General features: G+C 37.6%; 1 protein-coding gene across 4 annotated transcripts in view; it reads left to right on the top strand.

The window, feature by feature from the left end:
• The window catches only part of LOC139973200 (R-spondin-2-like), a 40586-nt gene extending 29647 nt beyond the window's left edge, over nt 1-10939 (top strand). For all 4 annotated transcript variants that reach the window (XM_071979703.1, XM_071979706.1, XM_071979704.1 and 1 more), the window contains exons 3-6: nt 3117-3287; nt 4081-4230; nt 5245-5430; nt 7019-10939. In XM_071979703.1, the coding sequence (XP_071835804.1) occupies nt 3117-3287; nt 4081-4230; nt 5245-5430; nt 7019-7191 (680 nt within the window). In that variant the 3' untranslated portion in view covers nt 7192-10939. The remainder of the gene's footprint in view (nt 1-3116; nt 3288-4080; nt 4231-5244; nt 5431-7018) is intronic.
• Nucleotides 10940-18114: the final 7175 nt, after the last annotated feature.

The raw sequence follows: 18114 nt of genomic DNA, 5'->3' as shown, positions 1-18114 counted from the left end.
TCATAAAAACATTAAAAAAAATATATGCTCAAGGGGGGGGGGGGCGGCTGCCCCATTCGCCCCCCCCCCACCTTGGCTACGCGCCTGTTCCCTTGAATGTTATCCTTGTAACCAGTCTGAGAGATACAAACTTAAAAATCCAATGTCATTTTGAATGTACTATACAACTTTAAGTTGTGTTCAGATTGACCATTGGTATACCAAGCCTAATTTGAGCTGTTTCAAATTGGTCAAGTTATACGTACACCTGCGGCGCATCCATTTGTATACAACAAACAACTATTATCAATAATGACGTACCCGTTTCTGGGTCCTAAGTTTTGTGTCAACATTTATTCATAATAGGATTAGCTTTGTTTTCCTAAAGAAAAAAAACCCTCTTTGTTTAAAAAGTTGATTCATCTAAATGGAGACTGTGAAACCTAAATATATATATAAAAAAAGCAGTAGCCATTAAATGTTAGAGCTCTTGAATTTCCAAACGCGTGCAATTCTGAGGGATTTGACACGCTATATAGCTGTGACTTTAGTTCAATCGATTATTCTACACTTTCATCTTATTCTTTGTATCAATTCATTTTGAGAGATAAACCGAACCCTATCGTGGGTAAAATGTATAGTTTTATAGCTAGGTCTTCCTTTTATACAAACTTTTACGACCGTCTGTCTCTTCAAGTTATTTACTTTCGGGCTTTTTTTTTTTCTCCTTCAAATCTTTTCGATCTAAACAAGGATATTTTCTTGGATTTTTGTTCATTGTCTCCTTTTCGGGTGAATTGCTAGACTTTGTCCATCTGGCGCATTTCTATGGGTTCTAACTTCTCAAAATTCCGAGCCCGACTATTAAATCGTTTTGGCAGGTGAAGTTGTAATACCTAACTATAGGGTTTACCGGTTTCTCTTATACCGTCGGAATCATTCAGCTGTTATTAAAGTGATATGTAGCTGCATGCATGGAGGTAAAAACCTCCATGGTAGCTGTAAGCTTTGTTCGTTGATCACAATCTTTATAGGGTGCTTCCAATGTTAACGTTAATGGCAAGATACGATAACATATATATATATATATATATATATATATATATATATATATATATATATATATATATATATATATATATATATATATGTATATATATATATATATATATATATTTATATTATTAGAGAAAACCAGAGAAATAAGATATCACAAGAGAGGGATATTGATTCTATTAATGTTATTTACATTTTCTACTGTGTACTTTGCAAAGAGGGCAATTATGTAGGTGAAACAGGCTCCCGATTCCGCTTACGTTTTAATAATCACAAAAAATCTATTCGTGATAATTTTGCAGGATTCCCAGTTTCCGAACATTTCAATCTTCATAGTCATTCTCTAAAAAAACCTAAAATGTACTTTAATTGCCTTTTAATCAACTACTGAACGTAAACGTAAAGAAATCGATTGGATCTTTCGTATTAAGTCTCACATCACCGGCCTCAACAAAGACTTGGGACCCCTTAACAACTATCAGTTCTACAAGCATATGTAATCCGTTCTTTGCTCCTTAATCCGCTTCCTGTATAGTCATGGTTTATTTGGTTTTAATTCCATCATTGCAACTTACACTTATCTAGCGTCATACTTTCATTGTGTCACATTTTGTACTTCTCATTCGACTGCCAAGTATTGCTGACGAAGGTCCCAGGGGGACCGAGAATTCCAATATATTTTCTAAAACGTACTCCTTATTTGTCAATTATGAGTCATATCTTATTTCTCTGGTTTTCTCTAATAATATTTTCTTTTGGAGTAAACGTGGATTTTCGTTATATTATATATATATATATATATATATATATATATATATATATATATATATATATATATTCATATTAATATTTACATGTTGTATTGATATTATATGAAACATCAGATATAGGCTAAGGGTACACGTTATCGAATACGAAACATACCCTGCGGTTGAGCTATTTTAACGTTTTGGACAATTTGTAAATTATGTTACGATTGTGTCCATATGAGGGCCCGAGGCTCGTCACGTTTCGCTTGATAATTGATTGATATTTTACTAGTTGAATGTCTGATTTTTAAAGTGATAATATTAGTCGACTTGTAGACATCTGGTGAAGATTTTCCTGTTTTTAAAACATTTAGCAGTGGCACTTTCTTGTCAGTGAGTAACTAATTTGTTTCTCAACGTGACCGCCGACACTTTTAAAAAGTAGGCCTATACGTTTGTAAGCATGCGATCTACTCAATTTCCCCGGGGAAACCAAATCCTAAACAAAACAAATATTCGATACGGTAATGTTCTCGATAAATAGGTATACTATAGGTATAGACGCATTGCAATTACACATTTGGCATTTAAAGGGATAATATTATTGTGACTGAAGCTCATTAATGACTATTTGTATGTTTGTGTGTGTGTTTGTGTGTGTTTGTGTGTGCGCGCGCATTTTTAGCACAAACACATAGCTCAATCATTCTTGTTTAAGATTTCTGTAAATTGTTATGAATTCTTCTGGCACCTACCAACGGATTTAAATTATCATAATGCATGTGATGCGAGAATGACAACTGAACTGAAAATGTCTAAACAGCGTTCTCATATTATACTCAAACAACAAGTTTTCCACCGAACAGAGCAACATTGTCACAAACAAGCTGCACGTTGATCGAATCTTAAACTTTTAACTAAAATCAATGCCAGAAATGTATATTAAATGGAGTTTGCTTTTTGAATTGGCATTATGTACAAAATATGTGTTGTGAATAACTATATAGACACTCTCACCAGAGAAGAACATCCGTAATCGAAAATTGATACATTGTTCTCGTTCCGTGTGTATCCATGTCATGTAAGAGGATGGGGATGGGGGGGGGGGGGTTGTAGATAAACTGCTCCGGCTGTTACGATATGCCCGTCATGGCCTCTTAGTTACGCCGCTGAAACATTGAACGTTTATATATCGTACGGACTGCATATTCAGGAACTAATATATATATATATATATATATATATATATATATATATATATATATATATATATATATATATATATATATATATATATATATATATAAAAGCTACTATTTATTTTCATTTCAGCTTGTACTCAAGGGTGTTTAGCATGTTCAACCTACAACGGATGTTTTGCCTGCAAGACACACTATTACTTTTTGCTATACAGAAGTGGTATGAAACAGATTGGAGTATGTACGCATGCGTGTCCTACAGGCTACTACCACAACAGAGCTGACGATTATTACCGATGTTCAAGTAAGTGTTAGAATCGACACGGAGATATTTGTTAATGAAAATATTGTAAAGTAAACTTTTCAGTCACTTAAAATAGGAATACAAAAATTACAGTTATATGTAAATATTTTAAGAAATATATGTTCCTAACAGGAGAAAAAAAACAATGAACAATTACTGATATATACATCGTTAAGAATTTCACAAATTATTTGATTGAAAATGATACCATGCATGACGTCACGACGTTTATATATATTTCTAGTATATATTAGTCTACCATGGAAATATGGAAGTGAGAGGTCTTTATAATATTGTTATCACAGGACAGGCTGTTGTTATGTTTAAGCATGGAGGTACCTCCATGGTTTAACGTACCACAAGTACACAAAAGTGGTTCCCCCGGAAACCATTTCTTCGAATCAATCAGTTGCAGGTGTAGCAGTATATTTTGTCCCCTGTCGGGTCGGGCCATATTTGCTAAGGTATAAACCTTATCTACATCGGGGATAACAATTATTGTTACACCTGTCGTGTTTATGAGGATGCTGAAGCATTCTTTTGGAATATCATTATATTAAAATGATAAAACCAATTGAAACATATAGACATAATTCATTTAGTATAGGCCTACACACCCAACGATGATATTGTTTGTCACAACCGGCATCATCCATTGAAATTGAAAGAGGGCTCCTTGACCAGAGAAATCATAAACAGATTTTGGAAGAATTGCAATATTAAAATAATTAATTACTATATATTACTAAATTACTGATATTCGTCTTCTCCTTCTATCCACCCCTATACCCAGGATGTCGTATACAGAATTGTGACACTTGCTTCGATAAAAACTTTTGTGCCCTCTGCGAAACACCGTACCTTACACACCAGGGTGGTTGTGTTCTCTCTTGCCCGCCTGATATGTATGAAGATGTTCGGACCGCAGCTTGCAAACCTAAAGGTAATGACATATGAAGCTCTTGATCCTCAGTTTGTGCTGGGCTGCATAGGCGTAGGAGGCGGGGGGCTGGGGGCTGCAGCCCCCCCCCCCAACCAAAACATTTGGTGGAAATTCGGGCAATATGCTGAGAATTTTTCGGGCACCTACTGAAAGAAAAATAATTTGCAATGTGTTATTCAATGATTATACTGATATTATTATTATCATCATTATTATTGTAACGACTTCCTAATAATTATTACCAATATGGAAGGGTATAATATAAGACGGAAAATGATTGTATGTTATTGGCATGCGATGTAATAATCGATGCATGCCTACAATGATATGCACATTAACATGCGGAGCGCGCGAAATGCGAAATATTTTGGTTATATTTTTCGGGCTGGTCGTTACTGCCCCCCCCCCCAAAATCAAATTGGGCTCCTACGCCTATGCTGGGCTGTCATTCTCATCAAACCATTTTCAAATATTTAGTTATTTAAAAACATTTTGATACCCTTTACCCTAACTGCTTGCAGAGTCTTCAAGCAAAAGGGATCGGATAATACCAGTCGTTCACTCTTTGGTTTCTTGGGAAAACTATGGACTCACTCTTCCCGGCTTTGCAAAATTGTGAGGGGGACCGCCGATTGCAAATTCGGCAATGACTATAACGCGGATCGCAAAGTCCGTAATTACGATTACGGGTTAGATTCGTACTCAAAGCCGAAGCCAAAGTGTATTAATCAGGTCACACATCTGGAGTCTATACATGTTAACTTCTTCAATATCGCCCTCATTTTCATTTCGGGAAATATTTCATACTGCAGTAGTTTTGATTTTCTTTGCGAATCAACTTTTTTTGCTCCAGATTCCAGAACTGTCAACTTCATTCGTTAGGATTATACTTTTCACCATTTTCTGTTTGTCGACAGTGAACGGGGGTTTAGCCCCCCCCCCCTGTCTCCTCTGACAACACGACATATTTTGCCCCATCTTTACACTGACCTCCTCTTTGGAATTTCTTTCCAGTTGACTGTACGGTTGCTAGCTGGACTCCATGGGGACCTTGTACCAAGAATAGCAGAACGTGCGGCTACAAGTATGGAACAGAGATCAGAATACGTGAAATTTTAACTCACCCCTCCCCAGGGGGAACCCCCTGTCCTGATTTGTCGGAAGAACGGAAATGTCGAATGAGTGTTCGCTACTGTCCAGGTATTGAATTGTAACTGATTTAGTATCTATAAGCAGACTGTCCCTTGACGGACACAATCTGAACTGTATAGGTGGGCGTTGTGTTCAAGTGTTTAAGGCAGTGGACTTGTGATCTAAGGATTACAGGTTCGAGTCCTGGCCAGATCATTGTGTTGTGTCCTTGGGCAAGGCACTTTATCTCCATTTGCCTCTCTTCAACCAGGTGTGTATAAATGGGGACTTGCGAGGTAACTTGTAAATATAGTTGCGCGCGCCGGTTTGTGGCTGCACCCTGTGGGAAGTTCCCGGGGCGAATTTTTTTCCCAAACAGGTTTACCTATGAGCGTAAAATCCTGCCTCCTGATTGGTTCAGAGGTATACGCACCATGAATATTCATGAGCTGAGCTCACAGCACTGTGGCTGAGCTGCAAATGCCTAGTATATGTATAACGTAAGCGCGTGGACTTCAGTTTCGCTAGCCATTTTGGGTGTACAAAATGTATGTGAGCTGTGGTGTGAGGGGATTTTTATTGGGAGAAAGGGGGGGGGGGATGTATGTGTGTTTGTGAACATTTCTGGTTGTTTTGGTGCATGTTTGGTTTGTATAGTTTTCCACATCTATTTTTTACACTGCAGATTTTCTGACAAAGGGTTCACTTACAGTACACACACTAATATTCCAATTTCACACAAAGGCTAAATACATACAAACACTCTCTTTCTCTCTCTCTTTCTCCACCCACCTCCCTACCCCCCCCCTCTCCCTCTCTCTAAACACACACCCACCTACCCTCATGTATTTACAAACACATAAGCAACAAATGCACACACTAGCTGTCAAGAATACACAATAGACACACGCAATGAGTATGCATGCATGCACTGCTATGAGCAGCTTCGACTTGTGTCACGCGCATACGTAATACTACTAGTATCTTTGCAGCTCAGACATGAATATTCATGATGCGTATACCTCTGAACCAATCAGGAGGCAGAATTTCACGCTCATAGGTAAACCTGTTTGGGAAAAAAAAATCGCTCCCCGGGGGACACGTGGCTGTGGTGCACTGTGGTGCCCCGTGAGAGAATGATTGAGTTGTGCACACTTTGGTGTGAAGGTTTGCCAAGTTACCAATGACCAGAGCTAAGTGGTACACGCTGTGGTACACTCTTTGGGGTGTGAATAGCGTTCTTAGCGCATTTGAACAATTCTGTCTTTCTTTGGCACTATATAAATGTCTTCTGATTGATTGATTGATCGTTATTTTGCATTCATGTGACGCCGGTGTTTAGACATTTCATCCCCACCACCCCCCCCCCCAAGAATATATGCATATATGTATATTATTGTTGTAATTAATTATTAAGTTGTCTTACTACATGGCTTAGCTAAATTTAACCATTTCTGGAAAGAACACAATATTTATCAAATGCCTTCGTAGAAGAAAAATAATAACATAAGAACTGAGAAGAAAAAGTGAAAAGTAGAAAGAAAAAAAACACCAAGAAATTTAATTTTGAAAACCTTCAGCAATTTTTAACATACAAAATGTTTTGGGTCAATACTGATGACCTATGACGTTGATCTCGTTCTCTATGCTTTTGCAGGTCAAGTAGCGAAATCTGCTAATAAAATTGGGAAAAAGAAGACGAATAAAACACGCGATAAACAGAGAATAGAAGAACCGATGCCATCGGAACGGACTTCAGCGACGCGTAGACGTCGCAAAAAGAAAAGGAAACTCTCATCTGCGGACAATGAAGTAGAAATGGATTCATAAGACATTGCTCTCCCCGAGAACGTAAAGGACACAATTTTAAAGCAGGGGAGTGTGTAACGCTGCGCTTATACCAATATATTTGTTGTTATTTCTGCTTTTTGTCTTTAAAGGGTGCACGCACATGAATTATCAAGTGTAACTAACAGAGTGGGATCGAACGACTATTGGTGCTATTGAAATATTCATTTTCGATAAAGAAGGAAAGTTAGCCTTAAACACGTATACAAATTGGATTTGTGATTGAAACTAAACAAAATATATGAAATTGATGGTGAAACTTTGTTGATCATATATGATACTGCATTCATGGTGTGAGAATTGTCAACGTTCGTTGTTGGTAACTCCGGCAACACGGGACGCAAAATAAGCAATGGCGTTCGATTCGGGATAAGGTTGTGAGGTAACATTATGCAGTTACTACCGTGCATTAAGTCTATAACCCTCGCTTGATCTCTGAACAAGCTGCACTTTTGTGGAATGTTTTTGTTTTGGTTCGGTTGCTCCGCGAAGGAGTTTTTTAAACCTTTCTTTAATCCAAGTACTGGTTTCGTCTGCGTGGGAATCTATATGCTACCGTGTATTTATAGCGTCAGCATTAACATACGGACTGATAACAGGAAGCTGAAGAATTAACGAAGACGAACAACTACACAAATTTATTTACGCAAAACTCATTAAATGATTTATCATCGATCGAGAACCACAGGTATAGATTCATACTAAATCATTATAGCGTTGGCAATGGCAGAAGGAAATATAGCTAACCAGAACGAAGGAATCATACAACAGTGTGATTAGAACACTGATAGAGCACTTCCGTGAGGGTATAGTCTCCGTGGAAATGAGATGATGTATGCGGAAGCCATTTGTAGTCATGTTACGTGCTATGATATGACATTTTTGAATTATAGAACATTATTGATATCGAAGTACGAACAATAATAGGCAAGTATAATAAATCATACATAAATAAATCACTTTCTGTTTGTTTATGTGAAAAATTGAAATGTGTTATTTACCGAAAGTCTACGAGTTAACAAGTTACAGTTTACAAGAAGACAACGAGTTAGAGGAATTTAAATAAGGGGTTAATCAACGGTCTAGCGTGCGTTACTCACAGGATTAATGCACGATCGGGGGATAATGCAAGCGATGCACGAGGGCGGAGCCCGAGTGCATCCAGCGATAGCATTAACACCTGGAGTGCATTAATCATGTGAGTAACGCACGCTAGACCGTTGATTAATCCCGTTCATTCATACACTACCATTTGTGTGGGGGAAAAATCATAAAACAAAACATTTTTGGTCACATATAACCACAGATTTATTAAAGTGATGCCCCGTAATTTTACCGTGCGTTACTCACAGGATTAACCACGGTCAGCTGACCTGAATGGACCAATAGGATTTAGGAATCTTTACTATGAATGAACGTATAATCATATATTACGATAACATGATCTGTTGCGGCTTTGCTCGGCTTGGTCGGTTTTTCATGAACTTGGCAGGTATTATATATCATTGCATAATATGTCAATTCTTCCTGACCGTTTGTCTGTATCAATGATAACCATTTATATATTTAATTTCACGTTTCACTGTTGAACCGTTTGACAGTTAATTGTGTCCGTTGGATATGTTTGGACTTAAAAGGTCATCAATTTTATTCCCCAATTTGTTGGACGCTATAAATTGAGTAAAATTTTGTGAAAAGTACGGGCACTTTCCTGTAGGTTACTTTTCGACAGACAGTGCGGAGTGCTAAAATGTCTCAGTGTGGATAACCATCTTTAAAATGGCATTAAAATGCTATTTGAAATTTGAATGGCTGTCTATTATCGGAAAATTAATATATATATATATATATTTTATTTTTTATTACATGGGGAAGTACTGGTAACCTTTAATAAAGTTGATTTATGACGGTTTTGTTAAGTTGCTCTTCACGAAAACACAGACGTAAAGACCGACGTACGGACGGCTACCGCTGTGTAAATGATCTTGACAGTCAAAGTTCATGTGACCTTTGACTCTCCTAAACAACTGTGGATTTTATGTTACCCAAGTCGGTTGTATGCAGACTTTGACTGTTTGATTGAAAATTTTGTCGGTTTATGTGACCATGCCGCTGTAAGCGAATTACACGAGATACATTTTCATAAGCATGCGCGGTTTCAGGGGGTGTTGGATGTACTCCCATGCTCCCACCACGTCCTTGTTTTTCAATCCTCGACCTCCACACCCCCGCCCCCCCCCCCCCTCTGTAAATGCTTATCAACATTGACCACTTCTGTAGTATAGTGGTATACGTCTACAATATTTGACGTTACTCTTGTAACATTATGGTGGATGTACATGCATAGGCTATTCCATACTTTTTTGATTTGTTATAAACCATTACTCAACACTCCCATCTGTCGAGGTTGTATGGGAAAGACCCTTTAAACGTCCGAGGCCCATCAATTTAAGTGGCTGGACAATTAAGTCTAACACACAGATCATTCATATAAGAAAATGTCAAGTACAAATGGTATTGGATGTCAGCAAGGAGTGCTCTCTTGTGTAAATGAAATAAATCAAACAAATTTTGAACTATGTTCAAAGTTGGGCAAATATTTTACTTAACACTGCATGGGTAAGTATTTTTTCCAACCAAATTTGGGGTAACCTTTCGCCACAACAGAAAGGAAAATACAGATAATTATGATTAACCTATAACTTTTTTTTGGCAATTGAATTGGTTAAACTATCGTCCAAATGGTACAAATTCGGTTGGACTGATATGGTACCCAGTGCTGGGTAAAGTATGTACCCATTCTACTTTAGAAGGTAGTAACCTATTATTGAGAATGGCTTTACACGGACATGGGATAGGGGTAAGGAGGGAAAAGGTTATGCTGAAAACAGGATTGTCTACTACTTCTCCGCTCCGAGCAGGTCCGCAACCTACACACTTAAAATACAACTTGTATCCGTATCTGCTTCTTAAATCACTTTTAAGTGTGTCCCTTTAACCCTAGAAATCAAATATGCGAATTTTTCGAGCGCCATAGGCTAAAATACTGCATTACTTTTTTTTTACGTAGGTTTATGGAAGATGTGATGGGGACAGGAAGTTATGGGGGTGGTGGGGGTAAGGACTGGGTCAATTCCCATCTTCTTCATCTCTCATCACGGTGTAGATATACCGCATACTCCGTATATACCGCATATACCGTAAATACCGTATATACCGATATACCGTACTCATGGCCTACATGAAGTTACTCATTGTGGATATATTGTTGTATAAAGTGTTGCTCAGTATTCTCGGACTAGCGTGGTCATTGCCATTGTGAGTTGACATAAAACTTTTCTCTGCACATAATAACAATTATGATTCGAGTCATTGCTTGCAATACAACAAAATAAGAAGGAAATAGAAAGAAAGAAAGAATAACAGGAACCTGCCCAAACCGTTTCCAATGTAAGGAATGAAACACAAGTGGTAGCAAACATAATGGAAATTCCAGTGTATAATATGGCAGTATTCCTGTACATAAATCGCATTAACAGATGTCACAATAGGAAATGTACTTTTATCGACAAATAAATAAGGAGAGTGCAATCGTATATCTATCAGCCAAACCGATTACGCCTTTTATGTGCTGGAAATATTACAGAGTCCGACTACCTATGCACGCAATCAAGTCATCGAATTTACATTCGTGGTAAAATTAAACATCAGCAGGTTGTCACGAAAACTGGCCATTTTTGTTTTTGTTTTTCTTGTGGCAATTATTTCATATGTTGTACCACTGTAACCAAGGCAATGGAATGGAACACACACACACACACGCACCCACACACACCATATATATATATATATATATATATATATATATATATATATATATATATATATATATATATATATAATTGAAATCGTAATGAGTTGGAAAATCAAGAACAGTGAATAAACTTCCAGCCTCCACCGGGATTCGAACCCGGGCCTCCCGCTCTGTACGTGGACACCATAACCACTAGGCTATGGACGCTGATTGTCCAGAGGTTCGAAACCGGTAAGGAAGGTCGTAATTCCACTGTAGGCGTTTGTCACCTGTATCGAATAATACTGGTTCTGTTTTTGGTGACATATTTTGCCTTACTCTAGAGATCAAACATGTTGCTAACCAACTCGAAATTATTAGTGATTACTGCCGGATCTCGAAAGAGATACTTTGAACAGACTTTATGTTAATGAAATGGAGGTAAACGACAAAGGCAAATGAAAATATATAACTGAATATCGTAATGAGTTGGAAAATCAAGAACAGTGGAAAAACTTCCAGCCTTCACCGGGGTTCGAACCCGGGCCTCCCGCTCTACATATAGATATATATCTATAGATATTTATTTTGGGGTTCGGTTGGGTAAGTTTTGAGGAGAAGGGAAGGGGAAGGAGAAACATCCATTGGTCATTTATTAGTTTGAGACCAATTCGGCATAGCATAACTCAATGTTTATAACACCTCTTTCTTTCTTCCTTTTTGGGGTTGGGGGGTGGGGTGAGGGGATGGAAGGGGAGGGAGGAACATCCCATGGTCATTTATTAGTTTGAAAACAATTCGGCATAGCATAACTTAATGTTTACAACACCTCCTTCTGAAGGCGTCTTACTCTATATTTTGAGCAATATCAATCCGCTCGAGTGTTCTCCTTAAAGTGTGCCGAGAAGCAACATACAGCAGAAAAAAATGTCCTTGTCTAAATTGGATCAAATTGGATCTGATTTGTTATGGCTTATATATGTCGCACATGGGACTTTACACTCGGTGTGATAATTGGGGACACTGGGGTTATTGAAAGACCACTTAGGCGTTTTAACAGCAGCGTAAGAACATTGTTTTACTGGTGAGTGAAGAGGCCTTCTTTACAAGTGGCGAAAACTTTAAGCTCTCACAGCTAAATACTCTACAAGGCTCTGATACAGAAAATGGAAGGGGGCATGAGTTACAAAAGTGCCAGCTATCCAGTGAGGGTAATGGATTTAGAGAGACCACCTTACTTTCACGAATTAGTATATATGTACCGGTAAATCATTTCGTAGAAGTTTAAGGTTTGTTCTACCTGAGAGAATGTATTATTTGTCTTTGAAAAACCAGTACCAGCGATTTCGCCTCCAAAATATGTTATACTATGCAGACAACTAGTGACCAAATTATCACTTTTTGGTAACTAAATTTAATTGGATATATTATAGAAGAAAGCTTTACCTAACTTTGGTTAGATATTTACGTACCCAATTTTGGGTAAAATATTTGCCAAACCTTTTAAGTTTGTATCGTCTCGAAAACAAAAATGCCAAATTAAAATTCATGAACATTAATGACAAGTAATTATATTTTAACATTAAGTATTGGCCTGCCAATTAGAAGAGGGTTCCAATTATAGCCGCCCGCCGGGCCGTAGTTGGTACACTATAAATATAAAAAAAGCTTGGTCCGCCCAAAAACAGGAAGAATAAGAACCAGAAAAATTAATCAAATTAAGACACAACTGTCTCATTAACCATGCACCCTTTCAGCTAATTAAATATGCAAATACAAAGTCAGGTAACGGGAAAACTGCTCTATAAATATAATGTGATCTCAATATCATTTAAAAGTAAAAAAAATTGTAACTATACAGATGCTTTATTTTTTAAAACCATTTCAATGGATATTCTATCGTATGACAATTTGACACTTGTAGAACTGAAGATCCACAATATTTGTTTTTTGAATCATTCTGAATAAGTTATTGCTATAAGGAGATGTTTTGCATACTGAGTTAACTCTTTCTGCCAGAAACAAAAAAAATCTTACTTTATCCATGGACTCGCTATTTTCTTTAATAGCTCCATGCTTTAACAGAGGTTCATCATGTGATATGCTCGCGCTTGTAAATAATTTCGTGGACAAACTGATATTAATCCCGACTAGATTGAACTTATCATAAACGAAGTATAACTGTCAGTGACCTGGTAGAACATCCCCGTTAAGGACATTCTTTCATGTTTAAAGCATTTCCGTAGACAGTATCAACTACTAAAGCAGTTTGTTTACACATTCGAGTAACAAACGTCCGAGTTCAATTCGATGCCCTTTTCAGCAAAATGTTGAATTGACGAGATACGCCATTTTGCAGAAAATTTTTCAATTGGAATTGAGTGAAGAAGTTAATATTTGCAGAAAATGTTGAATTGACGAGATACGATAAGTTGTCCATTTAACATTTTGCAGAAAATTGTTCAATTGCTCAGTTGAAATGAAGTGAACAATTGAACATTTTACAGAAAAATGTTGAATTGACGAGATATGATAAGATGTCAATTAAACATTTTGCAGAAAATTGTTCGATTGCTAAGTTAAAGCAACTGAGCAATCCAACATTTTCTGATTTTTGATAAGATATTATCTTGTTATCTAAACAATTTACTAAAAAATGTCAACTTATTGGGCAAAGTTTTCCTTATGTTGATGGCACTTTTAAGCTTCAGCAATAGACAGCATCAACTACTAAAGCAGTTTGTTTTCGTTTTATTTTTTCGTTCAACTATATTCGATTACAGATGATAATTAACTCCGGGACGTCGCTAGAGGGGGGTGTGGGGGTGTCTCATCCCCCCCCCTAACTTGGTAAAACTGACGATAGTTGGAAAATTGGAGTGCGACAGTCGGAATTCCGACTGTCGCACTCTAATTTACCTATTCGTATATTCCTGTGATTGTGAATGACCTTACAAATTTATCAGTCATATTTACCACGTTTTCCTTGCCACTTTGAGAAATTGTATCTCGCGATGCTTATACTCCACCATATAAAACTTCGTATGATTTTGAATACTCTAAAAAAACTGCCTAATAGAACTACTGTACAACGTTCGCCAGCTTAAATTCGGTTTATTTATGAACTAATTTTGCTAATTGGGGGCGTTGACCCTGTTCGCTAGCTTCAAGTAAATTCAGTTTATATATATTTTAATTTTACGGCGGTATCAACGCAAGTTATTTCGAAGGAGGAGAAGGGGAAGGAGATGGAGATGGGAGAAAGAGTAGGAGAAGGAGAAGGAGAATGAGAAGGAGAAGGAGAAGAGGAGAAGTACAATGTAAATCAATGCACAATAAATTTCTCAGCAGATATGATCAGCTTATTACCTAATTTAGACAGTTGTGACTTGCGCCACTGAAGATTCAGACTCGTAACGGTACTATATATCACATAGGGCAACAGAAAAGGTCAATGTTATTGCTAGTCATAGTTCTAAACCAACTCTCGCTATCAAATGGTGATACCGATATATATCATTATAACTTACAAAATAACTATTGTATGGATGTTAAATTGACGATAATGTCGGGTGTCAAGTTTAGGTGTGAAGCTAATACTAGTCCATTGCTTTATAAATTCTGATAACTCAACTTTTGCGTTATACTATTGTGTCTTTGTCACTCGCTTCATGGTAAGTGATTTACCTAACGATGTGTGCGTGCTAGACTACGTAGACCAGCCGCTTTGTTTGATTAACTTGTAATATTCAAAAGGACGTTTCTTAAGCAAAAAAATTATTATTATTTCTCCTCAGCATGAAATTTCTGACTAAGGTTATCCATAAATGCGTATTCACGTATATATCAGGAGAGTTCGCTCTACTTATAAAGACGTCCGCAGGAACCTGCCTAATTGAAATAAAGCAACAATATATATACGGTTAGGTTGAACAAAAAGTGCATTCATAGATGTTGTTTTGGTTTACCCCTCGAGTGCAATGGAATAAAGATATCTCCGATGATTACAATTTCATGACCGTGAAGAGTACAATTATTAATGTAGAATTGTATTTGAGATTCAATCTCGACATGGTTATAAGATTCAATTACACGTGACAAATGTTGCAAATTTGACCTGAATTAAAATAAAATTTGTAGTCTAAGGTCATCTACCGGATTTGCTTGGCAGGAAAAACAGGAAGGTAGAGTGTGTCATATTTCTCCTTTAGAACAACATTTCGACTTAATGAGTTGGCCTTCCATAACCTACTTCGTGTTTTTGTCAAAGTATATCTGACAGTCGATTTATAATGGGGACAGTTTTGGGCGGTTTAAACCAGAAAGCAAAACATGGCTTGGTAATTCCTCGGCAAAGAGTCCTATGAAAACAATGAATATAAGTCTTACATGTGCGCAATGTTTACTTGTACTTACTAGGTAGATCTACATAATACCAAGTATGAATTTCATTTCAATGTTTCCATTTTGGAATGATTGTGATTAGCATATTTGCAGACTTTGACCTCCGTTGTTGACCTCAATCGGACCTATGGTCACAGCTATAACAAACAAATGCAAGTCCATACGGAGAACCCACACATCAAATTTTATTCAAGCTTTACGTTTTCTAATTTAGTTATCGTATTTAGAAAAGTACTTAGACAATGACATCTGTTAAAATTTGTTCACACTTGACCTCCAAAAAAACCCCCCAAAAAATAGGCTTTTTGTACCCAACATGCAAGGTGAACTCACAAACCGTGTATGGAGCTCACGGGCCTAGATTCACTATAACTGAAGTTATCGTCTTAGCAAAACGGTCTGTATTGGATTTACCTTATAGTTAATAATAATTCTCTCTATATATTTTAGGGTAACTAAATGATCTTGGATATATCATTATAAATTATTATTTGGAATCACTCATTTTTTCCAATTATGATTACATAAGACACGACTTGGTCAGAGTCCGACACAGGCGCGTAGCGAGGAATTTGAGGGGCGAACCTGTAGGCAAATTATCAGAGCCGTAGATTCGGCATTGGAAACTATCTAAGGGTAGCGCCACTATGAGTTGGCGCGAAGCGTACAAGACAATTTTGGCCGAAAAAATGCCTCCCAGATCGCTGGAAACCCATTTTCCAGCTAATGAAGATTCAACTGGTGGGGTAGGGTGGGGTGGGGGTGGGGTGGGCCCCACACCCCTGTAGCTACGTCCATGAACCTATATGTTTCTAATAAAAGATTTAAAATTCAAGGAACGGAACAATTAATAACTCTCCTTTACCTTTGGGTGTCAAACATTTCATTTACGTGAGCTATTAGGAAATGTAAGGTTTAACCCCCCCCCCCCACCCTCTCCCTCAACAAACAAAACGTCGTATCTGGCAGGCAAAGAAGAAAACAACCAAATATGCCGGACAGCCTATAAGCATCACCACCCCATCATTTGACCACATCATTCAAATTGAACAACACGTGTCCTATACTGAGGTTTCGAAAAGTCAGTCATTTGGAATCGAAATTAGTATCTTGAATGCGCTCGAACCCCTGCTTGATGTGATGATGTAAGAATTATAAAAAATAAAATAAAATTTTTTTTAGTGAGAACGGATTATCATTGGTTGGAGAAAATGCTGAATATAAATATTAGTTTCAAAACTGTACAAAATATTCTACGTTTCGTCGTTCTTGACTCCTCATTGGATGGAAACTTTCAACTTTCAAATGTCACTTTTGATTTATTTTATTAGTTAATAAATCAACTCATGGCAGCCTGACGTACATAGACATATCCTTTGACAAGGCCTATGAAACATAAATGTGTCTAGTTTTAAAAGTGAATAAAAGCCGCTGTATACTTGTTTTCTTATATACGTGGTCGGGTCGAAGGTAAACTTCGTCACCAAATACGTTTGAACAAGCACTTTTGCTTGTATGTGCATATTTGCATATTTTCTGATTAACGCGGTGGTTCCCCTTGTTCATACTCATGAATCGGTAAGGGTTGTTTTTCACAATAAAGGTTGGTGTTTGTTTCTTTTCAGACTGACTCATTGTCGTATATTGTGATTGCGGGCTAAAAGTTATGACAACCCAAATGCCCAACAAATCGAAAACCCCGGTTTGAAGGTTGATAATCTGCAGGTTTATCGAACGATAGTCCTGGATTGTCGCCGATAATCCTGGATTGTCAGTCGAGAATCCATATTTATCAAAATAATTTTGATAAACCAGGTTTATCAGACGATAATACCGGTGCTGTGGCCGAGTGGATAAAGGCGGTCGCATATGAAGCAATGAGGCTTAGCAATCGGGAGGTTCGGGGTTCGATTCCCGGCCGGGTCATAGTAAGGTGGGTTTTTCATCCAAGAACAATCTACGGTTTTCCCATCTGAAATGACTTCTAAATTGAAAAGATTCCAAATTTGAGTTAAAATATTGAATTGGAAGCCACCCGACGTGTAAGTTGTAATCCATAAGCCCTTGCGGGTTTTTCCCACATTTGTGGTCGACTGGAGAATCCAGGTTTTCGGCCGATAAACCTGGATCCTCGGATGATTAACCTGGATTATCAACTAATAAACCGGGTTTATCCACCAATAAACCTTAGGTTTTACTGTGTCTTACTCTCCAGACTATTACTTTTTTTAAGGAAAAGTCGCCCAGGGAAGAACCTGGGCACGAGAACCAAACTACAGAACGACTGATCCGCTCTCAATCCCAGTCCCCTTGCATCGGGACTGTGACTGTGTGATCATCGTCGGGTGTACATCACCATTCCCTCGAAAGGGAACAGATACTACACATGATCTTAGCCAAAAGGCCGAAAAGTCTTACTCTCCAGGCTATTACATCATGGGGCTATAAATAAACACCGTTTTTGGTGGCGAAGGAAGACGTTTCTATGGTACAGGTTTAATCAAGCTCAGAATTCGTATCTATGAAGTGAAATGAAAATATGACTAATTTGATTTGTGTCTTTATTTTTCGATCACAAATCGCAAATCCTTTGAACTAGACTCTTTAGCTACAAAGTGAAACCCGGTAGAGGTGAGAATGGCGAGGAGGGCGGGGGTGGGGGGTGGGGTTCAGGATAGGTGTAGGCATTTTTCCTTACAGTCTCTCCA

Source organism: Apostichopus japonicus, chromosome 9, assembly GCF_037975245.1.
Source record: "Apostichopus japonicus isolate 1M-3 chromosome 9, ASM3797524v1, whole genome shotgun sequence".
NCBI classification, from domain to species: domain Eukaryota; kingdom Metazoa; phylum Echinodermata; class Holothuroidea; order Aspidochirotida; family Stichopodidae; genus Apostichopus; species Apostichopus japonicus.
The sequence above is the reverse complement of the archived record's forward strand: the minus strand, read 5'-3'. Positions and strand labels throughout refer to the sequence as shown.